Genomic DNA, 25,830 nt, shown 5'->3' with positions numbered 1-25,830 from the left:
GCTGGTTTCGAATTTATTTAAGAAATATAGAACGTTTAACATTTGAAATTTTCAGCGACAATTGTCTAGTGAAATAAATTTGTAAAAATCAAAATTGTAACAAGGACTTGTGGACGCGTATGTTTTTACGGGTGTTCCAGTTACGAATTAATTGGCTGGCAGAGCTCGTAATAAGGAACAGATGCAGCAGATCTTTCTTATAAATAGTAGTAGCTTGTGAAAGGGGCATTTATTTATAAAAGGTGTTCAAACTGTCGGCTGCTCATTTCGATATCGGTTTGAACGTGTTATCTTACGATATTTGCGAATTATTTTTTTTGGCCAGGGTATTGAGAATTGTAAGTAGAATTAATTCGTAGGATAACATATTTATTCGAAGTACTGTATTAGCTGCTGGCAGAATTAAACGTCTCTAAGAGAATATGACAACTGAGTCACCAGTTTCATGAATATTTGGACTGATGGTACTGATATTAATGTCTTGCATGGAGAATTAACGCATCTGATGAATATTGTGAAACATTTACCCTCATTAATTTGAAACAATTGAGAGATCACCTTTTAACTAAAAATGACACTAAATGTTTAAAGTGGGCATAATTTTGCACATTTATATTTGTATCAACTCCAGATTTGAAATTGTTTTAGTTTTCTTTAAATATATTGTGAATTAAAAATATTTGACTCCGTTGCGATATAGATAATTAATTATAAATGAATGAAAAAATATTCTTTATTTATTTCTCTTTTAATTCGAGCTTCAAAATTCTGTTTTATCTTCTAATTCCACGAAAGTATAAAGCGTGTGTGTAATCACGGAATGAATAATTGCAAAAATGCGGGTATCAAAATCAACATAAAAAAAAAACCCATGGATCATCAGTACTTTACACGACGCCTCCGTGTTTAATTAGCGAATTGACTTAATTGCTCCGCGTCCAGGGGTAGATAAGCTTGTACAAATAAGCGTGGTCGCCGTGGCGCGTGACGACGACAGAGAAACAAACGGCGTCAACGGTTCGTTTCCTCGATTCGTTCTAGTCCAGTTAAGAGGAATGAGAGGAAATGCAGCTCGAAGATGGACGCGCGTCCAGAAATAAAAGTAACGAGCTTGGAAAGAATCAGGCGAAAGCACAAACGCGAATTTTTCTTTCATTCGAATGACGTCCAAACGAGAATGAAATTATTACTAAGTGCTTTTATTGTGCACATAGGTACGGTGTACATATTTACTTTACATTTATAATGTCGCAGGTTTTGTTTGAATAAAGACGATAAATATAATAAAAGGTGTTGTATAGAAGGATAAATAATTGAAACATCGGTGAGATATAGCCAAAGACTGTTTTTTATTCTGAAAAAAAAAAAGAAAACTTTATGAATCTATAGAATTACAACGATATCATTGAATTACATTACTTTGATTTGTCTACAGAAATTAATAATATCATTGTAATTTTATTAATATTTATGGTATTGTATAACTTTATGGTTACATCGGAAGAGGAGCATATTGAATAATAAATACTTGTGTGAAAATTGCTCACACAAATAAATGAAATTACGTCATTTGTGTAAATTGAAGTATATGTTTCAAGAGTAGAAAAAAACTTCTATGAACGCGTATTAGGCGAAACATTATAGGCAGACATATTTCCTCTAATTCTAGAGCTCTTTTCTTAAAGTTTCTTTTGGATAGATTCGTTGACTAATGGTGCTCAAAAATATTCATTCTTCTTATTTGTTGATTTATGTATTGACTATCGTTGGAATATTGAAGTAATATACTGTTTTTTTCTTATTGCAGTTCAAGGGGAGATCGTAATGCAGTCAACGCCCACGGTACCAGCGTGAGTATTCTGATTTCAATATACAACTTACTTAAAAAAATATTTGCCTTCGGTTCGATAAATTCTTAACACAGTTTTCAATTAATCGAGTGTTAAATCCTTAGTAGCGTTCTTAAGTAGTCCTAACGTAAAAATGTCACACATCAATAATTGTAAATTTAATTGAACTATACAGAAGAAATATTAATATTATAAATAAATACATTTAATGTTACGAATATAATGAATATACCGAATATCGATATTAATATGCATATCATAATTATAGATTTAGCTCTATACAGACGTAATCACGAGTTATACATATACGTTTGTTTTCGTATTTGGATTTAAAAATTATTTAAAAATCGTTGTTTTTAAATATATCATTGGTTTTGAAAATTGGTAATTTTTGCACAGTTTTACTGGCAGACCTGGCGATCCATCGCCGCCGGTCTTCGAACAGATTTTCAAGAATGCCAGATTCGCGCAGGGTGGAAACGCAATTTTCGAAGGACGTGTCAGAGGAAACCCGAAACCCACCGTTTCTTGGACGCACAAAGGTGCACCGTTACTGGAGTCATGGAAAATTCGGATGTCGTACGACGAGAAAACCGGAGCAGTTACTCTTCAGATCAATCAGATTGGCCCTGGAGATGAGGGCGAATATACGTGTAGTGCCAAAAATCAGTATGGTAAGATTCACAGAAAATATTCTCGTCTACTTTTATATATTGGACATGAAAGTATCTACTTTGAAAATAGTCTTCTCTACTTTGGAATATTCTATTTGAAAATGACTGTTCGATTTTATAAAATATAAAGAAATAACAGAAAGATCATTTACAAAAAAATCATTTCCCTTTAGGTTACAATTTAAGGTATATTTGCTATATGACTTAAGGCATAATTCAGCGAATGATTACTATTTGTCTTTAAGGAATAATTTAAGAAATAATTACCACATATCTTTAAAGATACAATTAAAAGATCACTTATGAACCTTTAAAAGAGATGTAACATGCTACATGTAAGATGAATTTAAACTGATGACATTTTCTGTGTGTTCAGGTGAAGCAATCTGCTCGGTTTACATTCAGCCAGAAGGATTCGGACCTCCGCAGCAGCAGACAGGTGGTTACAGGAAGGAATACGCGCAGACTTTCCAATCGACCGAACAAAAGAGCCAAACCGGAACTCAAAGCTTCCAGCAGCGCAGCTATCAGCAAACGATTGACAAACGAAGTTACATGAATGGATCCTCAACCAGCATCGAAGATTTCAAGGTTTCATATTTCTCAATTTCTTCGTGAAAGTACTCTTCAATTCACTTTGGAGTTGGAGAACTTTCTAACATTAATTCAAATGCAATACATTTTTTATAACATGTAGGAGATCAAAAATGTCTACAAATAGAATATTCTTTATATTTATTACAACAAAAGTTCCACAACATTTTTCAAATTTAGTATTTACTGACAAATAAACAAAAGGCTACGTTTGATTTTCGAAAAGGCTGCAGATTGCTCAACTTCGATGTCGAAGTTTTCTCAGCTTTGTTGAAGTGTTATATAAATCGACGAAGTAATTCGATGGATTTACAGGTCGACACCTTCGAATACAGACTGCTGCGGGAAACTGAATTTCGAGAGTCGATTACACGCCGCTTCGTGGGCGAATCGGACGTGCAGATTTCGACGGTGGTAGATCGTAACCTGGGACCGGTTGCACCTCCGCAAATCGTGCAGAAGCCCAGAAACTCGAAACTCGTCGAGGGATCCGACGCCGTTTTCACAGCTAAACTATCTGGCAACCCGAAACCGAGAGTAAGTAGTCGTTTTACATTTACTTATTCACCGATGCTCTCTGAGAACAGTCGATTTCCTTACACGTGTCTCGATCAAATTGATTCCCAAAGTTACTGTTTTCATTAAGAAGCAAAATGTCTGCAGTTAACAGAGGAGGAATATAAGTGCAGAGTATTGAACATAATTAGGTGATTGCACTCCAGACTATTTTTTAGAGTTATTTCGTAAATCTTGTTTGTTTTCATATGAAATAAAATGATTTATATACTTATTAACCCTTTGCACTTTCTTTCTGGTATCTTCTAACAACTCGAGATGCTTTCTTAGCATTCTATTGCCACAAATGCTAAGGTTAATCAGGCCACCTTTACCTCGCTAACTATCATTTTATCGACACTTCGAGTTCCAAAGAAATGAAACCTAAACAAACATTATTGTTGGTAGATTTACTGCGTCAAACCTAAAGGTGGCTGAAAGTCACCTCTCGAGTGCAAAGGGTTAAATATTAAAGTAAAATTATGTAAAATAAATCGAGACAAAAATCCCTTTATAGATAGAAATATTGTGCTCGAATTTTACTAAACATTTAGTGAAGTGTGTAACAAAAATTGAAGTTCAATTCTTTACTAGACATAAGTGACAGTTTATCTTATATTATAAAGTTAGTGAAAAAAATTATGAAACGGATTAATATAAAGAATGTTTGTTTAACTATATTATAATGATCGAAACACATGGTGATTCTAGAAAACATTTCTAAAGAACGATACAAGATATCGATACAGCGAACGACTGAATCTCTTAATAAAGCCTATATTCTGTCCACAAAATTGTTTCTTGAGAACTAAGAAAGAACTATAATCCATACATTTTCTTGATATAATGAACAACCTACAAAATAATCGAAATGTGCCAAGATGATTAGATTTTCCTGCGCGACATAAACAAGTTTAACATCATACCAACTATGTTCCTCATAATCAAAATTACTTTAACCAATTGACCTACGATTTACTGTAGGTTGGTCAACGCCATAATCAGGTATAAAATTCCTTGCGCTCTTTCATATGACGCGTCTGACTCGTGTTTTTCATGTTCGACTCAAATTCTGTACCACGAACCTCACGCGTTGTGATAGGTTAAAGGGTTAATAATTGAATTGGAATGTTTGAGATTGCTTCGGAAATATCTAAATTTAAATGCCCCGTTTAAATTACCGTATGCCACGGCCGATTACCTCGACACTCATCTCTTACCTCTCCGTTTCTTTGCACGAAAACAAACATTCGAACGGTAACGGAAACGGATCTGTCTAATAAACATACAGTCAGTGTAAGAAGTATTCGTATAGCAACCAATTTAAAATAAAACTAATAAGAAAAGAAATAAGAGGTATATATTAAAAGTAGTAAACTTTAATTTACGCAAAATCTGCTCTAAAAGTACGTAGGAATGTTGGTTAATTATTTCTTCCCCTAAAATTTATTAATAAAACAAATATATAAATTTTTATTTTCAATTTGTTCATACACGAATACTTACTACACTGACTGTATGTATTTAATTTGTGTAATTATTCGCGTCGTCTGCATCGTCCTTTTTTCTATGGCTCTGCCCGTTATCGCTCGAATCGGCGTGTTTGTCGGTCATTTTAAACGGTCAGTACGATTCTAAATCTCGGAAGCGACACGTGTATTATTCTAGACGAAATTAAAGTTATTGTAAAAGTCAATCCTCGTTCCTTTGTCATACGAAACCCGTATATTCTCGTCGTACCCTCAACAGAGAGTGGTGCAAAAAATGTTGGATGCATTTTGACCGTAAATTTTCTTTCAATTTCAAGTTAACTTGGTTCAAAAACGGCCAAAGGATCCGTGAGTCGCAACGCGTGGAGATGAGCTATTCGAACCAGCAAGCAAGCATGAGGATCAGGACGGCTTTACCAGAAGACAGCGGCCATTACACCTTGCTGTCGGAGAATCCTCAGGGTTGCACCGTTAGCTCGGCGTACCTGGCGATCGAATCCAGCGGTGATCAAGTAGACCAGGCTTACCAAACCTACCAGAAGGAGGCAGTCAAGACTCAACAAGTAGAATCGACCGGCGAGTCAGACTCTGGCAAGGTTCTCCCACCGAATTTCGTACGCACCTGCACCGATCGTGAAGCTACCGAAGGAAAAATGACCAGGTAAATCATACTCGTCATCCTTAGAACTACAAATAATGTAATAAACCAGCTAACAATATTTAATATGTCGCTTTTAACAGCGGGCAAATTTTTTATTTGATATCTCTTTGCCAACTAATTTCATCAGACTTATGATTATGGATCAAATTAACAATTATTCGCAAACATATCCACCAATAACTTATACATTTATGTCAAGATAAAAATATATACAAGGTGTCTACGTATAAGATCGGACATACGCAGGGTGTCAATTCTACATATAACAAATTTCCAACAAAAAATTACTCTTAGACTCTTTGTGTCGCCTCATTCTCGAGAATTTTCACTTTTAATATTTTTTCTGTGTTTTCGACTTGGCACTCTTTAAACGGCCATAATTCTACCAAATTACACTGCGAACTTAAAACTAAGTATACCACTCGAAAGAGCGTCAAATTTTTCAACTTCCTGATACGAAACCAAAATTTATTACGAAAATTGAATTCGCGAAGAATTAGGTCAAACTTTACATTGTGAAAATTTTTAAAAATTTGACTTCTTCTGTATTCATTTTTCGGTTTCAAAGACATAGTTGTTTGCCCGGCACTCTTCAGGAAAAACTTCCTCGAAGTCTCAGTTTTTGAACGGTATTGTCAAAATAATTGTACGGTGGTATTTTTGGGAGAAAATGACGTTTGAATCCAGAAAAGCGTTCATAATGCCTGTCTCCTAAATCAAAACTTATCGGTTCTCCTGCGTCGAAAACATCGATTTTTGCTGTGTGAAATCGATCGTGTTCCAATCTTCATATCATTTATCGGTACACCGAGGTTGATTTTGATTAAATATTGTCTAATAACAAAAAATCTATGAATATATGTTCAAAAACAATTATTATTCACCTCGCACTCAGGCTCTACACACTGCTGGAAGAGGCTTGAGGTGTCAAAAAATCGTTTTTTTTTTTCATAATTGGAGAGGCCCGGGAGTGTCACTAAAAAATACATCAAACCCGATGTCAAATTAATTTTAAAGTGACAAGTCGATTTTCGTTGAAAAATATCGATTTTCAGCTAAAAACCTACGCTTTTCTGCATGTAAACGTAATTTTCTTCCGAAAATTTCACTGTACAATTTTTTTTGACAATACAGTTCAAAAGCTGAGACTTCGTGGAAGTTTCTCCCGAAGAGTGCCCGCCAAACAACTATGTTATTGAAACCGAAAAACGAATACAGAAGAAGTCAAATTTTTTGAAATTTTCACAATATAAAGTTTAACCTAATTTTTCACTTGTTAAATCTACGTGATAAATTTTGGTTTGGCATCAGGGAGTTGAAAAATTTAACGCTCTTTCGAATGGTATTCTTACTTTTAAGTTTGTACTGTAATTTGGTGAAGTTATGACCGTTTAAAGAGTGTCAAGTTGCAAACGCATAAAAAATATTAAAAGTTGGAATACTCGAGAATAGGGCGACACAAAGAAAATGTCTAAGAGCAATTTTTTGTTGGAAATTTGTTGTAGAATTGACACCCTGCGTATGCCCGGACTTATACGTAGACACCCTGTATATAAGTATGCAGCCGAGTGGAAACATACGTAAAAAAATCAATAATAAAATGCATATTGCACTCTTTAAAAAATAACACATACTTTTCTTGAAATTTCAATTTACCATCTAAACCCATAAAAATATGAATTTACATAAACAGTCTAATAATCGGTGTTAGCACCAATGCCTTTAATATCCGCCAATGAATGAATGCATATAAATATTTGTACCTGTGCAAATGTTTTATTTAGGTTTGATTGTCGTGTAACCGGCCGTCCGTATCCTGAAGTGACATGGTACATCAACGGTCAACAAGTTGCCAACGACTTGACCCACAAGATCCTCGTCAACGAGTCCGGGAACAACTCTCTGATGATTACCAATGTGAGCCGCGCGGACGCTGGCGTCGTGACGTGCGTCGCGAGAAACAAAGCTGGCGAAACGTCGTTCCAGTGTAACCTGAACGTCATCGAGAAGGAACAAGTAGTCGCGCCGAAATTCGTGGAACGTTTCACCACGACAAACGTGAAGGAAGGAGAACCGGTTGTATTCATGGCGCGCGCCGTTGGCACCCCTGTACCCCGTATCACCTGGCAGAAGGTAAACCAGCAGAAAGAATTTTCAAATATTAGAGTATTCTTCCAAGTGTTATGTTCAAGTGTACAAGAAATTAGTTAGAATGAAAGAGAAGGGATGAATAGCTATTGGCTGGTACTAAATAGTGATAAGTGATTATAAAGGGTCTTTAGAAAGGAACTTTAGGACTCTGTTTTCTAATTATAACCGTTTTTGTTTACTTTAAATGAAAATACAGGTGATTACAATTAAACTAAGCTAATAGGAGTATTTTAATGTTTTAAAATATGCAAATGAATATATACACCCTACTCAGAAGTATGTGGATGCTTCCTTAATAGAAGTAAATATCTAATCAAATTTACAAATCCATTAATATCAATTATATCATTTATGTTTTGATATATTTATATAATATTAAGGAATATATTTTATTAATAGTTCGTTTTTTAAATCATATTATTAATGATAAAAAACAATAAATATATTCATTGTAACCAAAGTAATATTGTCTCATTTATTTTGTAATATTTCGCCATAAATGACGTAAATATATTGAGCATTCTTTATGAACTTTTCCATCTAAACGATCCTTATAGATTCACTATAAAATTGAATGTGGCACTCAAAACTTTTAATATTATTAAATGTTGTTAAATACACATCTAATATAGAATTTAGCAACAAACATTGTACAGTGATAATTTACGGTGAATATTAATTATTCATTGAAGGTAGTAAGTGTCTACATATTTATGAACGAGGGTGTACACTCGCCAAACATGACAGGTAGCTGCGGTTTAGATAACGTCTTTATACTTTATTTATTATTCACTTACATATATCAAAATATTGATTTATAGAATTTTTCTCTAGACTACATTTTGAATAAAAATTGTATCGTCTTCTAAGACATTACTAATTACTGTCTTACCTAAATAAGGACGGCGTGCCAATAACACCTGGACCGGAAGTGCGTATAATGACGGACGGTAACGGAGCTTCGACTCTGGACATACCCTGCGCAAAAATGTCGGATGCTGCCTGGTACCAATGCACTGCGCAGAACGTAGCCGGCTCCACGGCCACCCGAGCACGGCTCTTCGTGGAGACACCGAAAGGAGCAGCCCCTGAACCAAGACGCCTGAATTTACCCCGACCGACGAAAGTCATCGAACCTGAGTAAGCAGTCTCTTTCATATGGAATCAAATTTTCTTTTGTTCGAACAACTGCCACACTTGATGATTATTAAACATAAGTCGATTTCAAATATTTGTTTAACTGACTTCGAAAAGGAGGAGGTTACTCAATTCGACATGTATATTTTTTTCGATAATCAATGTATTGTTAAACGTGTATGAAGACGTTGTTGACGTTATTGCATTACTCTCTTATATGCATCATAGTTTCCACTGTATTAGACGTCGCTATTTGTCACTACCTGCATACCTACTGGCATTTAAGACAAGACTGTTTTGTGTGACTTGTTATGAGATTAATTTCGACAGATTTATAGGGAAACATAGTCTGATGACTATGGAAAAGAGATGAGTAAATATTTCCTTGGTAACCTTGTAATAAAATTTTAGGGCTCTTACAATTATTTATTAAAGATCATTCAAGGTCAATAAAAGTCAAATACAATTCAAATAATTTACTTCATGCAATCAATCAATTTATTCATTTAGGCATTGATATACACGTTTCTTAAATTTTATTCATTTTCCTACATTTTTCATAAGAGGAAGCTATTAACAATCTCAGTTAGGTCAAATTTACAGATAAACATAACGAATTAAAAATTTTTATTATAGATTTTTCATTCGAATATTTTTATCTAAGTAAAAAATTTTGCCTATCTTTAGTAGATAAATAAATTTTTTCTGAATATTAACTTGATAATATATTATTGTATTGCAAACTGGAGAAAGGACGACGGTAGGGCTCTCATTAAGTTTTGAATTAAATAATTTGATCCGTATAGAATGGAGATAATATTGAGAATGTTCGCAGACCTGCGCCTGGCCCCGAAGTGATTTACTTGCGACACGTAGAACGTGCCAAGCCATATTTGCCTCCACCCGAGGAGGACAGAATTTATCCACCGCCACGTTTCATTATACCACTGAGGGACGTTCATCAGATCGAGGGTGGACGAATTCACTTCGAGGCCAGAATCGAACCGGTGGGCGATCCCACCATGAGGGTAGAGTGGTACGTCAATGGAAGAGCTCTCGATGCGAGTGAGTACCATGCACAAATTCTACAATTTAGGTTGAATCATAAGAAAACTCTTCATCAATCAAATTAATTCTTCTTCATCAAGAAAATTAATTTTCGTGAATTTCTCAACCCTTTATAGCATAAAATACCTAACCAGAATTACACAGAAAAAGAGAGCAACGAAGATTCAGATTGCAAAATAGCAAAGGATTTTTCTATTCCTTTTTTTTAAAAAAAATTCTTCCTGATAAATAGTCCCATATCTTGCTTACATCCTACATAAATAACCAAGCTATACAATTTCTTTTCTAAAAAATAAGATAAAATTGACACAATAGAGGATGAATTTATTGTAAAATTTCTTACTGGCATCGTGATCACAGGTTCTCGAGCGACTTCCATTTTCCGATTTGGCTTCATCTCACTCGACCTTATCAGCATCGTTCTTCAGGACAGCGGCGAGTACTTGTGTCGCGTCGTGAGTTCGACTGGAGTCGCCGAATCTCGAGCTACCCTCAGCGTGACACGTAAGTTTACTTAAACAATATTTAAAACCCGAGATACCTCTGAACCGAGAGACTTCGTTTATCTTCTACGTGCGAGGAAACATATGTAGTATAAATTCATCGCGGAACAAACTTATGGGATGATATAACTCGAAGTGTCCTAATAAATTGATGTTTCTAATTAGCGGGTATTATTCAAAATGAATTACTGTTTCAGCACGCGCAACAATCGAACAGGCTAGCCAACACCCCGACAGCCTTCAGTACATTCAACAGCTCGAGGATTACAGCAAGTACCAAAGGCAGGAGAGTGTGGAGGAGATCTCTCCACAGCGGCCGGCCTTCATCCGTCCGCTCCAGGATCTAGGAGAGCTGCAGGAAGGTCGGAATGCGCACTTCGAGGCGCAACTGACCCCTGTTAGCGATCCCACGATGAAAGTGGAGTGGTACAAGGATGGTAGGCCAATCACAGCTAGTAAGTATCTTCTTCTTTAGTCTATACCTCTTGTAAGTGTCTTCCTCTGTAATCTATGTCTCTTCTGGGTATCCTTCTCAGTAGTCTATACATTTTGTAAGTATTTTCATTTATAGTCTGGGCCTGTTGTAAGTATTTCCTTGGATAGTCTACACTTTTCATTTACATTAAAGAGTTACAGCATTAGAGACGTACAAATTAGTATTCGTTTAAATTTTATTTCAGTGAATGTACGTATTCAATTAGCTTATGCGTGTAGTGTACGAGTATTCTTTATTTATAGAATGCAAAAATATTTTTACTGTACTAGAAATTTGATTTTTTTTATTAAAAATGACGATATCATTTAGAGTATGCCCGTATATTATACAAATTGAAATTTATACAAAATTCTTATTTATTTGTTCATTGTTTCTTTTTTTATCTAGAAATGAAGATTATTTTTGGTCTATATTCTGAAAATTCTGTAACTAGTAACGGAAATCTATGCAAAGGAAACTAAACCTTTTATTAAGTTATACCCAGACGTAGATTGGGTATGGTTTTATTTAATAACAATAATCTTCCAGGCTCAAGAATCACAACCATCTTCAACTTCGGATACGTCTCGCTCAATATTTTGCATCTACGAGCTGAAGATGCCGGTTCTTATACTGTCAGAGCTGTGAACCGCTTGGGAGAGGCCGTCAGCTCCGCAACTCTCCGTGTCTTTGGTAAATATCTCTGTACATAATCACTCGACTTTATGTATTTTTGGTGAACAGTAATATGGAAAACATACAAACAATATATTTAATTCATGTTGAATATATTCTACAATTAATAGTAATAATGTTATTTTGTTTTACATAAGTGCACATACGTTTTGGTTGTGTTTCTCATATATTTATTATGATAACTTGTATCATAAGTGCATAAAACTGAAGTATATTAATTTGCTTTTACTTTGAGGTAAGAGCTCAGGGTAATATAGATGTCAGAAAATTATGTTCGTTTTCTTAAAAATGCCGACAAATATGTTAATTATGTATGACTTTTTCGTTACAGCGCGCACAAATGTTACTTCTGAACTGGGAATCCCCGAGCAACAGAGGTACATCGAGGCTGCCGAGGAATTGGAAGCCTATCAACAGGCCATGCACCAGAAGTATGTACAGGAGCAGCCTGAACCGACCAGCCGACCGGAATTCAAATCTCCTATCAAGGATCAGAACAGCATACGAGAAGGCGGTTTCGCTCATTTCGAAGCACGTCTGGAACCAGTCGGCGATCCCGATTTGAGAGTCGAGTGGCTCAAAGATGGACGCCCTGTAGAAGCTAGTGAGTATTGCTGTCTACGTAACAAAACCATTTATAACAAATTCAGTTGTCAATCAATTCTCATCTTTTGATAAACCTAATGATAACTCCGGCATAAGATTCAAGCATTCGCGGGTTAGAACGTCTGAATGTTTCCCGCCTTGTTCGTTTGTTTGAGTGTGGCTGATCGAGGGTGCGTAGAGGTAACGGGGATTGGCGCGTAGCATGTGGTTCGTGTGACAGAGAGTTTCACAGTGTTCAATTTATTAAATAATTATATATTTTTATTCACCTTAACGGTGTTTATCGTTTTGCACTGCAAACCTTCCAACACCTTTCAACTATTTTGGATTTAATCACGATAAACCTATATTTGTATAATTATGGAAACATAAAATTGTAAAACTGTGAAACAACAAAGATCATTAAATTTAAAAATGATGGAATAGAAAGCAGTAGAAAATTAAAATAGTAGGATGCTGCATAGAATAAGAAGAAACTAGCTGCTCATTGTTGCTCGCTCGCTTCGCGAGCTCGCGAGTGGGGTTGTTCTTGCTCGATTAATTCATATAGCTATTCATGTTTATTTTGTGTGCGACCCTTTACGGACCACACAAGGAACTTCCTGAGTTCCGATTACAGCGCCATCTATCCCGAATAAAAAAAATGTTTGAAACTAGTGTTTTGAAAAGGTCTCTACCCAGCTTTTACAGTGCATGATAAAAAATGAGGTGTTCCATTAAAAAACTCATGTTGGCCTCGACGTGACTTTAGCCGGTCCTTTGAAGGTCAAACGGACACGATCGTTCAATAGAATTTTTGAAATCCTAAAATATTTCTTTAAACCATTTTTCTCACAAATGTTCCATTTTGAAAATATTTGACTATTATGAACGATTTAAGGGAGTGGACTCCCGTGCCTTGTATGCGCTCATACGCACTCACACAGCTCCACATCACTGTATACGTACACGGAACTGCAAGGGTTCCGTATTGTCCTATTTTTGTCTCGACAATGTAAATTTGAGACCTCTCAATAGTCGTATCCGCTAGATAAATGTTCAAACTAGAGCGCAAGCTCCTATAGGTAGTCTACTTTTGCTTTTTTCTGTCATAATTAATAATATTCAGCAGCGTATGTTTCAGCAGCGTTAGTTCAGACAACGCGGCAGCGCTGTCGCACCACCATATTGCTTCTTTTGATCGCGAAGTACTGCTAGATATTATTAATTATGACAGAAAAAAGCAAAAGTAGGCTACCTATAGGAGCTTGCGCTCTAGTTTGAACATTTATCTAGCGGATACGACTATTGAGAGGTCTCAAATTTGCATTGTCGAGAAAAAAATAGGACAATACGTAATCCTTGCAGTTCCGTGTACGTATACAGTGATGTGGAGCTGTGTGAGTGCGTACGAGCGCGTACAAGGCACATTTAGCAAATCACGTATGTAACAAAATTGTTAATGTAAGTCTTAATAACGGTTTAGTTAATATATCGGCTTGCTGCTCTTTGGTAGGAACATAACTTAGATCAAACGATCCCTTTTGATAACCTTCAGGCTGATCCATGTAAATCGTTTCTTGAAGTTTTCCGTTGAGACAAGCCGTTTGGATATCAAATTGGTGCAAAGACATATTTCTTGCAGCCGCCAGACACAAAATCACGCGAATAGAATCAAATTTCACGACCGGACTGAAAGTCCGATGATAGTCTATCCCTTGTTTCTGTGAGTACCCTTTCGCTACAAGCCTGGTCTTGAATCTGTCGATACTTACATTTGGTTTTTTCTTTACCTTGTATACCCAACGATTTTGAAACATTTCTTTTCTAAAGTTTTCGTTATCCCATTAAATTGTTCATAATCGTCTTTTATGTGGCTTAATTGTTATATACCTGAACAAACAATACTAGAATAATGTAATGGTAGACTGATGGAATAGCATAATAGTAGAAACACGTAATAACGATCCCTGTTTCTGAATGTTTTATTAAATTCCTACATCAAAAGACAGTTCCAACACAAATTAACGAAACGCGGTTTCCTCGCAGGTTCACGGATCACGACTTTCTTCAACTTCGGTTACGTAGCATTGACCATCAAATACGTAACTATTCACGACGTCGGCGTGTACACCTGTCGCGCTTACAATCGCGCCGGCGAAGCGCACACCACCGCTCAAATGAGCGTGATTAGCAAGAACGACGTTATCTACGACAGTCAACACCCCACCGGACTTCAGAAATTTCAAACGCTGGAAGACTCCAGCAGATATTCGCGACAAGTACAGGAAGAAACCCAGGTTACTCAAGCGCCGCGATTCCTAGGCACGTTGAAAGGTACCAACAAGATCGTCGAAGGACAACGTGCCCACTTTGAGGCTCGCGTCGAGCCTCAGAGCGACTTGACCATGACCATCGAGTGGTACCATAATGGAAAACCAATTACTGCCGCGAACAGAATACAGACCTACCACGATTTTGGTTACGTTGCTATCGATATTCTTCAAGTCAGACCTGAAGACGCTGGCACTTACACCGTCGTTGCGAGAAATGCCCTTGGGGAGGCACGTTTGTCCGCCACTATGGTCGTTGAAAGTAAGTTCTTGTTCATTACTTGATCCTTGAATACAATTACGTAATTACAATTATTGTATTAGAATTATTAATTCAGTACAGTTATATTGTTTTTTAATTTTGTCATTCCTTGTTTTATTACTTTTGGCACTGTTCTACTTCCCCATTAACGGATAAAATTATTTGATTCTATAAACAAAAGTGTATTATTATATTATTTAGTTAAGTGTTTGAACTTTGATAAAAGATCTACAGTGGGTGTAGAATGTATTTGTACAATCATCAATTTCTCAAAAAACTTTTGTGTGAAATTGTGGTTTATTAATTCCTTTTTTTATAATTAATGATTTTCTACATATTCTCGGAAATCTCTAGAATACAGTTCAAACAATAATTACTAGTTTATATAATTTGCAAAATTAACAAGAAAATACGAAAAATTGGTAGACATATAGAAGCAATAAGTATTCGCACGGTTCTTATGACGAACAATTTACAGTAGATTTTATAACATAAGCACATCAGTTCATTGCCTCGTAGGAATTAGAAAAAATTAAATTTCCAGTAAAAAGGACTTAAAAAATGCTCTAATAAAGGAATGAAAGAAGATCCCACCCTAAATAACTTCGACATTTGTGATAGTTAATTTGATGCCTAGAAGAGTTACAGAAATTATAAAATCAAAAGGAAATACCACAAAGTATTAATTATTTATAAATTAATGTAAATTTCGTTTTTTTTTAAATGAAGTTTTAAAATTTTAACACTTGTACGAATACTTATTGCTTCTGTATTTCTATCGATTTATTGTTTTTTCTTGTTGATTTCTCACTTAAACAAAATACCTAATCTTTTCGTGCTGTATCTATTTTAGAGATTTCCAAGAATATGTAGAATATCATTGTTTATAAAAAAAGAAGTTAATAAATTACAATTTCACATAGTTGCTTTGGAAATTGATCGGTGTACGAATACTTTCTGCACCCACTGTACAATTCTAATTGTAAGATGTGACCACGAATGAAACCGTATAAGCTACAGAAATGTTCCAAAAAAAATAGCGATGGCTTCAATGAAGTCCGTAAATTAGATATTCTAGCAAATTGTTTAATTTCTCTAAAAATTTACACATTTTCCAAAAATATTCATTAAATAAACCGACAATTGTTGTTTGACTTCTAGCACGATCTAGCGTCGATACCAGCAGCATGCATCGCGTCTCCTACGAAAAGACGCAACGCCTCGAGGAATCGAAATTCGTCGAGCCACAATATCATATCGAAGAAATATCAAAATCCAAGCCCATTTTCGTGCAGCCACTGAGCGATCCTAAGCCAGTGAGCGAGGGCAAGAATATACACTTAGAGTGCCGTTTGGAACCAATGGGCGACCCAACGATGAGAGTCGAATGGTTCCAAAATGGCCGCCCGGTTACAGTTGGCTCCAGATTCAGGACTTACTACGATTTCGGTTTCGTCGCTTTGGACATCGTTCACTCGACTGTCCTCGACTCTGGAGAATACACTGTCCGGGCCACCAACCATCTTGGTACTGCCCATACGTCAGCTTGCGTTAGGGTCATCGCAAGATCCGACGTCGTCACGGAAACTCAACACGAGCAGTCGCTCGAGCAGATCCAGATGCTGGAAGATTCGTCCAGGTTTGTAGATAGCACTGAATTTTAAATGTTGCTTTATAGATGTATTTATTAAAAGAATATAGATTAATAGATGCATCTATTTAAGGTAAATTTGTTGACTAGTGAATTTCATACAAATAAATACATTATAATGGATATTAGTTTGAGACTTTGGAAGGTTGGTAATTTAACGTAGCAAAATGTTAAATAAATAGATATATTATACATTCTTCGATGATTTGTTTTTAATGAAGGAAGTTGTGAGATGTGCTATCCTTTAGTCATGAATGAATTGTGAGAGTATGAATACTTAAAACATATAAAAAATATACGTAATGTACGTTGAATATATTCTATTAATTGATTCGATAATATTAATATTCTGTTTTATATGAGTTATATATGATAACAAATTAGTATGTTATTTACCAAAATTTGTAATGATCATTGAAATTAATAGTGCAATAATTATTCAAATAATAATTGAATTCTAGTCTACGTTAATAAAAATCGATTTCTAATTTTATCCAGAAGAATATCTATTAAAATACAAAATGTAATGAAAATATACATAATGTATGCTGAATATATTCTTGAATATCTCGTTTTGCATGAGTGCATATACCTTTCGATTATGTTTAGAATATATTTGTCGTACTTATTTAGAACATTATTCCATAGAATTCGCAGTTTAATCAAGAATAATAATTAGCTTCCCTAAAACATCTTCCTCCTGGCAAAATACTTACACAATCTTCATTTCTGTCACCCAGGTACCGCAAAACTCAACAAGAAGAAGTGACAGTGATGCAGGCGCCCCAATTCACCCGGGCTCTGCACAACATCGAAACAGTGGAGCTGACCAACGTCCACCTCGAGTGTCGTCTTCAGCCTGTCGGCGATGCCACGATGAAGGTCGAGTGGTTCGTAAACGGTAGACCAGTGAAGACTGGCCATAGATTCAGACCATCCTACGAATTCGACTACGTAGCGCTCGACATTCTCGGTGTCTACCCCGACGACTCAGGTGTCTACACCTGCCAAGCGAGAAATCAATTAGGCGAGGCTGTCACCTCGTGCTCGGTGAGGGTGCACGCGAAGAAAGACCTGCTCCTGGAGTCCCAGCATCCCGAAGGCTTGGAGAGAATACAGTATTTAGAGGATGCATCGAGATACAAGAGACACGAGCTGGTCGACGAGGTGGTCAACGTTAAACCAAGATTCGTCACAGCTCCGAAGAACCAGGAGAACCTGCGCGAGGGACAGCACGCGCATTTTGAATGCAAATTGGAACCGGTAACGGATTCCAATTTGAAGGTCGAGTGGTTCAAGAACGGTCGTCCAGTTACGATAGGTAAACGAAGTTTTTCTGATTGCTTAGAATTTCTAGGAAATTTGTTGTTAGTTGGTTGTTAACTTTAACAGAATGTAGGAGGAATTTTAAGTTGCATTTAGGGAACTTGCATTCGATTGAGGTTCTATTTCTTTTAATCACAGTCGTGATAATTCATTTAAAGTGAGGAAACTATTTGAAAGATTATAGAATTTTTATTCAAAAGATTTAAGCTTGTCCAAAATATATCGTATAAGGATATAAGGTCATAATCTAACAAATATTGAACACATATTCAAAATTGAAGAAAACATAAATATAATAAATATATATAACACAATACCTGTATTACTCTCGAGAGACAACAAGACACCTATTTTAAAGATCATAAAATTGTTAGTCAAAAGATTTGTCCCTGTATTACTTGCAAAATTTACTCCATTAAAATATAAAGACATAGCCTAACAAACATACAGTGAGTGTAGAAAGTATTCGTACACCGATCAATTTCCAAAAAAACTATGTAAAATTGTGATTTATTAACTTATTTTTTATAAACAATGACATTCTACATATTCTCGGAAGTCTCTAAGATAGATAGAGTACAAAAGAAATAGTTATTTATGTAAGTTGCGAAATTAATAAGAAAAAAACAATTAGTCGATAGAAATATTTAAGCAATAAGTATTCGCACACTGCTTAATTTTTAAAACTTCATTAAAGAAAAAAGAAATTTACATTAATTTATAAGTATATAATATTTCCTTCGTGGGATTTCCTTTTGATTTTATAATTATTGCAACTCTTCTAAGCATTAAATTAACTAAATTATTAGTTATTCGAAGTGGAATCTTTTTCCATTCCTCTATTACAGCCGTTTGTTAAAAGTACTTTACTGGAAATTTGATGTTTTCTAATTCGTACGGAGCAATAAACTAATGTGTTTACGTTACAAACTCTACTTTAAATGGTTCGTCATAAGAATCGTACAAATACTTATTGCTTCTACACTTTTACCTACTTTTCGCATTTTTTTGTTAATTTCACAAATTATATCAACTAGCAAATGTTGTCTGGACTACATCTATCTTAGAGATTTCCGAGAGTATGTAAAATATCATTAATTATAAAAGAAGTTAAGAAACTACAATTTCACAGAAAAGTTTCGGGAGAAATTGATCGGTGTACGAATATATTCTACACCCACTGTATACAATATAATTACTCTAAAAAACGTTGATATATTATACATATGTATATGCGTCAAGACTTAACATACAAAGTAGAGAATATCTCAACAAAAAATTTGAAAAACGTCTCTGCTCCCCAGGACACCGATTCCGTCCGATTCATGACTTCGGATACGTCGCACTGGACGTGATCGACCTGATTGCCGAGGATTCTGGAACGTACACCTGCCGTGCCGTTAATCTCGTCGGCAGCGACGAGGTGTCCTGCACGCTCACCTGTCGATCAACTGCGCAAGTTCTGATGGACACAAAGAACGAGATCAGCCTCGAACAGATCCACTATCTCGAGGACAGGAGCAAATACCAGCGACGAGAAGATGTGGAGGAAACGACCACCCAGGCACCCATATTCACCACTTCTCTGAACAACGTGGAGATCAAAGAGGGTCAAAGAGCTCACTTCGAGTGCAGGCTGATCCCCGTGTCCGACGCAACGATGAAAGTCGAATGGTTCCACAACAACAAGCCAGTCAAGGCTGGATCCAGATTCGTCGAGACGAACAGCTTCGGTTTCGTCGCCCTGGACATCATGTACGCGTATCCTGAGGACTCTGGCACCTACACCTGCCGCGCTAAGAATATTATTGGGGAAGCAATTACGTCTGCATCCGCAGTTGTCCACTGTGAGTTTCTGTTTTAATTGTTCTTCTGTTTAGTTTAGTGATAATTGAAGGTAATTTCAAGAAAAACGTAGTAAGACGAAGGTGCAGGAAAAAACTCAAGATGAAAAAGTCAGCCTCGTTGATTCTACATTTTCTAGTAACATGAACATCTTTTTAAAAAGAAAGATTCATTAAAATTGATTCAGTAAAATAAAAACAAAGATAAATATTAGGAATAAAGTTTGATGGTAGTAGAAGATAATCTAAAGAAAAACGAAGTAAAACGAAGCCGTAGAAAAGAAATTGAAGAATAAAAAATCAAACTCGTTGATTCTAATTTCTCTAATGATATGTGCATCTTCTCTATCATATATATTCTTTATTTTCTCCATAAACATATATCTCCTTTCTCTAATACTATACGTAATGCTCATTTTTCTCAAACAGCCAAAAAGTCAATCTACATGGAAACTCAAAACGAAGAAACGCTTCAACGACTTCGTTATCTGGAGGATACCTCGCGATACCAACGCAAAACCACAACGGAGGAGACAGTTACTCAAGCACCAGTGTTCACGATGCCAATCAAGGACCTCAAGGTCGCTGAAAACCAGGCGGCTCATTTCGAGGCTCGCGTGATCCCCGTAGGCGATTCCAAACTGAAAGTCGAATGGTTGCGAAATGGAGTTCCAATTTCAGCTTGTGAGTTATTTATTTATTATACTTATCTGTTTATTTTGTCATCATTTATTTATCTATTCAAAAAACCACATACATCCCATTTAAAATATTTCGGTAGCATAATGTAACTGTTGTATTATATTTAAGACGAATAACACAAAAGCATAAACATTTGAATGTATTAGTATCTACATATTTTTCGAATGGTATCCCTATTACAAAGATTAGTTCTAGAATATGAAAACTAAATAAGGAACTCCAAACAGGAAAAAACTAATATACTATTAGTATATTTTTAGTATATTATTACTAATATACAATATTACAATATCATGTTACATTGCCTAAGAAATTTTTCTTAGTGCAACACATCTTCTTAACTCTGAAATTGTAATGTCTCTATCTCCTGGATTGTGACCAATCGCTCCTCTTTGCAGCCAATCGCGTGACGACAATGCACGACTTTGGATACGTCGCTCTGAACATGAAATACGTGAATCCCGAAGATTCAGGTACTTACACTTGCCGTGCAAGGAACGAACTAGGTGAAGCAGTGACGTCAGCTACGCTTTTCGTCCAATGTAAGTAAAAATGATACATACAAAGCGTTTTCTCAAGAAGGCTTCAGGATTTTGTTTTTCAATTAAACACAGATAGTACTATTATAGTGCACAAATTTACAGATATTTGAGGCTTTTATATGGGTTCTTCATGGTTGACTATGAGTAAAGTTTTCGAGTGAAAGCCTTTGAATAAAATTGTCTAACTGTTTGCCAGCACTCCAGGTAGCTTCTTCAGGACTCAAATGACATGAGTACTATATCAATATCAATGTGTCATTTGATCCCTGAAGATGCTAGCTCTGCAATGCTAATAAAACGTTGAAGTATCTTATCCAAAGGACACGACTTACACCTGGAAGCCTCAACTACTAATATCAACTACGTGATTACAGTTAAATATTATATGAAAGATGATGTTGAAGTATTCACAACGACTACTCTGACAAGTCTATTTCATTGTTAAGAAACAAAACCCTGAAGCAGCGTTTGGTAAACCTTTTACCACGAGATCATCTCGAAAGTGGAGCTTCAATTTCCAGCACCGCTTCTCGTAAGCTATAGACAAGCTACCAACATGTAGAAACAGCTGCGCTTATACGTAGATTTTTGTACTTTTTTTTTGTGTGCAGCGATTTTTTCCCTTTTTTGACGCAGTGTTCAGTAGAATATTTTTTTATACTTTTTTGCTAAACTTTTGCATCGTTTCGCAAAATTCACGGTAATTGCACAAAAGTATTTGAAGTTAGATCGTTCGTGCAAACGATCCGCATCCATCGTTAACAAAAATTACAAACTATGGAAACGAGCATTTTTTTTTTACATAACTACAATCACTTACATCTTCATCTTTTACATATTATAATCGATCACCATTACAACAACTTCTGACCGTCACGATATTCATACCCCATTTTCAAGATACTTGACGATGAACATTTTGATAAATGCTAATGTTTTGTTTACGTCTATTGTCCACTTTTTATATTCACTGTATCCGTACGGCGATGTTTATTATCTTTTTCTATACTTTACAATTATATAGAATATTTTATTCGAAGAATACTAATCATTATTTAACGAGTATATAAAATAAATATGTTAACAAATTAGCATGTTATTTACCAAAATTTGTAACGATCATTGAAATTAATAGTGCAATAATTATTCAAATAATTTCAAATCTAGCCTACGTTAATAAAAATCGATTTCTAATTTTATCCAGAAAAATATCTATTAAAATAAAAAATATAAGTGAAATAATTATTATACATTTATGAAAGAAACTTAAATTGCTTCCTAATACTGAATTATATTTCTAATCTGGTAATGAATTTACTCATCACTATACAATTTTTAAAAGGATGTAACTTCACATACGATTCTTTGTAGAAATATTATTAACCCATTCATTGCCAACTACGAGATGTCCCTCACCTCAAATTGATTTCAATTACTCAAGGGATAAGTTTATAGCCTTTTGAGTTATGAATTATTGCAGAAGAAGATCATAAATTTTCTTTTTAAAACAACAAATTTAATATCACTTTTATTATCAACATAGTAAACTAGATTACACATCAAGGCAAACTGCTTAAATTTGTCTGGCATGGGTTACGGTGAATTGCAGTGAATGGGTTAAATACAATCCCTTATCAAAAATGAACATCGCTGTGCAAGCATTCTCGAGTGTCCCTCGAAGAGCACACAATAAATTAGACATCCACCGAAGAAGAGAATCGAGCAATGTCTCCTGGTCCTCGTCAAACGTTTCATCATCAATCACACCACCCAGTACAAATACACGCTGACAAAAAAAAAACTCTTCCCCGACACAGCCAAAGCAGCCCTGCAATTCGAGACGCAGCACGAGAGCTCGCTGTCGAAGATCCAAGCCCTGGAGGACACCAGCAAGTACCAACGCCGCGAGGAGGAAGAGTTCGTCGTAAAGGAGAAACCGTCCTTCACAGTCCAACTGAATGGACCCACCAGCCTGGTCGAAGGCCAAAGCGCACACTATGAGTGCCGCATCGAACCCTATCCCGATCCAAACATGAAGGTGGAGTGGTTCCATAACGGCAAACCATTGTCCACCGGTCACAGGTACAGAACCACCTGCGACTTTGGATTCGCTGCGTTGGATGTACTGACGGTGTACGCCGAAGACTCTGGCACCTACACGTGCCAGGCTACCAATAGACTGGGATCGGCGCAGAGTTCGATCAATCTTGACGTGAAATGTAAGTACCACCCTATGAACGATCCAGCAGGATCCCTCGAGAATTCTCGCGCGCTTCGTGTCGAGGGAGACGCGCTCACGAGAAGCGAGATAGAAGTATCTTCGGAAGTTTGGGACGACGGTAATCGAATATCCGGGATAGTCTGGTAATTGTTGATATCACGATTGATCGGAAATATAGTAGCTCTCTTGACAATTTTAAGAGTTGATCGTCGACGGAGATGCTATAATGGCGAAGCGAAACAGAAGTAGCTTCAAGATCTTGAGATATCGGTAATGGAATATTCGGGATAATTGTAATTGCTGGGTTGAGTGGCTGTGAATTTATAGAAACTGGAACTAATGATTGTATTGGAGGTCACTGTTGATTATCTTCGGGATACAATTTCAAAAATAGCATTGATTCTTTTGATATTATTTTAAACTGGTTATTCTAATTTCCTTCATTACTTCATTTCTTAATCAAATATTAGCCTTAAATTAAAATGTTCCTCCTGTATATAATATTATTTGTATAATTGTATCTTAAAATATCTAACTTATGACAATATTCCATTTCAATTGATGTCACAACTAAAGAAAAACAGACTTTGTTATGAAAAAGTCATATATACAGGGAAAAGTGAATAATCATTTTATTAATAAGATAGATGTTCTTAGTATTTGCAAACGTAAAAAGTCCATAAAATTCTCAGTGTCCAAGAAATATATGGGCGTTATTTAACATAAATATGAAGAGAACAAACTTTACTGAATTGGTTTTTCAAACAAGTAAAGTTCAAAACTCCAACATATTTAATTTGAACTTATAGTCGTTCTTTCTCAATAACAAACGCATATGCACAATCTGTTTCCTAGTTCCCATAATTCAGCAGGTATTCAACCTAGCAACAGTTGCTACATAGCGTCATACAGTCGATACTTCTTTGAGCTTCCACGAAGAAATCGCACGGGGACAGCAGGTGGATGTAATCACGCATTTTGTGTTACCTAGAAACCTTGTATTTCTTGCTTCTAGTACCCTTCCCCATTGCTTTGAAACACAGTTCCGCTTTTATATATTATACGCAGAAAATGAATGGCCACCCTTCCCCTTTCTGGGTGTTCCACGTTGTTTTTCTCGTTGTTTTTTATCATCTTTACTCGTTCACGCCTGTTGTACGTTTTTATTCCAAGCCCTTCTGTCCTCCAAGTGCAATGTTGTGTCGATTAGACCTGGTCATGTTAATTAATGTCACCTTACAGCCCGTTCCTCCATCATTCGCGAGACACAACACGAAAATGCACTGAAGAAAATACAGTACCTCGAAGACGATTCGCGGTTCAAACGCGTGGACCAGGAAGATTTGATCGTCGCGGAGAAACCGAAGTTCGGACGCCCGCTGAAGAACATCGAGCACCTGCCCGAGGGCAAGAGCGCTCACCTTGAGGCGACCTTGACGCCTGTCAACGATCCCACAATGGTGGTCGAGTGGTACAGAGATGGTAGACCGATCCCACAGGGCCACAAGTTCAAGACCACTTACGATTTCGGTTATGTAGCTCTTGATATACTCTACGCTTACCCTGAAGATTCGGGAACCTATATGTGCAAAGCGAGGAACGCTGTTGGCGAAGCTGTCACCACCTGCGTCATCAGTGTCGACTGTAAGTTATCGAAATACACAGAATAATTATAGAATTATGCACAAAATAATTAACTTCACTTCTGAATTGATTCAGGGTAGGAATGTTCTTTCTGTCGAGTTAATTCCATAACTTATTTTTTAATCGTTTTAGATACAGTTTATTTTAGAGTTTATTTAGAATATTTTATTACTAGGAGACTTCTAGTAAATTCACAATTAAGGTACATCTGGGTTGATAAGACCCTGTTACAGAGTTTTAATTCTTTTTCCTGAAACGAAATAAAAATATTATTTCAAATTATATGGAAATTATGTAATCATAAACTTATAAAAAGTACAATAGTATATTTAACATTGTTTTATACATAATCAACTTGGTACAATAAGTCCTAATATATTATTATTAGAATCATTTTAAATTTTAATCGTAACGTAAAAGTTTCTTTAAAAATTAGCTATCTTATGGATTATGGATATTTACATATATTCTTATACAGGATTGCTCAAAATGTCGACAATTGTTGATTTTACAATTGTGTATAAATGGAAATGATGTTAATTAAAAGAAATTAATTTAACCGTAGGATAAAATAGATAAACTTAGTAAATAATTTCTCCTGGATCCCTAGGTCCTAAATGAATTTGGTTTATCATTCACAACAAGATTGAAAGTACACGAAAGTTTAAAAAATTTAATTTTCTTATAATTAAAACAATGAAAATTATCATTATTTTCATAATTACTACGAAGTCTCACCAAACAGTTGACAGCCTCGAATCTCGATCGAATTCCCTAACCTTTCGGTATAACCAAAATTCATAAGTTGATCGATGATTATTCCATAGCAGTTCGATGTCAGCGAAGAGAATTTCAATGGTTTGTAT

General features: G+C 35.8%; 1 protein-coding gene across 1 annotated transcript in view; it reads left to right on the top strand.

The window, feature by feature from the left end:
- Positions 1–25,830, top strand: part of LOC128895073 (titin) — a 68,919-nt gene that overhangs the window by 15,629 nt on the left and 27,460 nt on the right. The window contains exons 2-21 of the mRNA XM_054157315.1: positions 1,808–1,850; positions 2,250–2,524; positions 2,901–3,115; positions 3,434–3,655; positions 5,481–5,824; positions 7,609–7,957; positions 8,877–9,115; positions 9,948–10,177; positions 10,541–10,684; positions 10,881–11,138; positions 11,708–11,851; positions 12,186–12,458; positions 14,489–15,034; positions 16,196–16,673; positions 17,426–18,006; positions 19,316–19,858; positions 20,285–20,539; positions 20,956–21,099; positions 22,917–23,318; positions 24,563–24,964. Of these exons, the coding sequence (XP_054013290.1) occupies positions 1,808–1,850; positions 2,250–2,524; positions 2,901–3,115; positions 3,434–3,655; positions 5,481–5,824; positions 7,609–7,957; positions 8,877–9,115; positions 9,948–10,177; positions 10,541–10,684; positions 10,881–11,138; positions 11,708–11,851; positions 12,186–12,458; positions 14,489–15,034; positions 16,196–16,673; positions 17,426–18,006; positions 19,316–19,858; positions 20,285–20,539; positions 20,956–21,099; positions 22,917–23,318; positions 24,563–24,964 (6,087 nt within the window). The remainder of the gene's footprint in view (positions 1–1,807; positions 1,851–2,249; positions 2,525–2,900; positions 3,116–3,433; positions 3,656–5,480; positions 5,825–7,608; positions 7,958–8,876; positions 9,116–9,947; positions 10,178–10,540; positions 10,685–10,880; positions 11,139–11,707; positions 11,852–12,185; positions 12,459–14,488; positions 15,035–16,195; positions 16,674–17,425; positions 18,007–19,315; positions 19,859–20,284; positions 20,540–20,955; positions 21,100–22,916; positions 23,319–24,562; positions 24,965–25,830) is intronic.

Source organism: Hylaeus anthracinus, unplaced genomic scaffold, assembly GCF_026225885.1.
Source record: "Hylaeus anthracinus isolate JK02 unplaced genomic scaffold, UHH_iyHylAnth1.0_haploid 4, whole genome shotgun sequence".
NCBI lineage: Eukaryota > Metazoa > Arthropoda > Insecta > Hymenoptera > Colletidae > Hylaeus > Hylaeus anthracinus.
The sequence above is the reverse complement of the archived record's forward strand: the minus strand, read 5'-3'. Positions and strand labels throughout refer to the sequence as shown.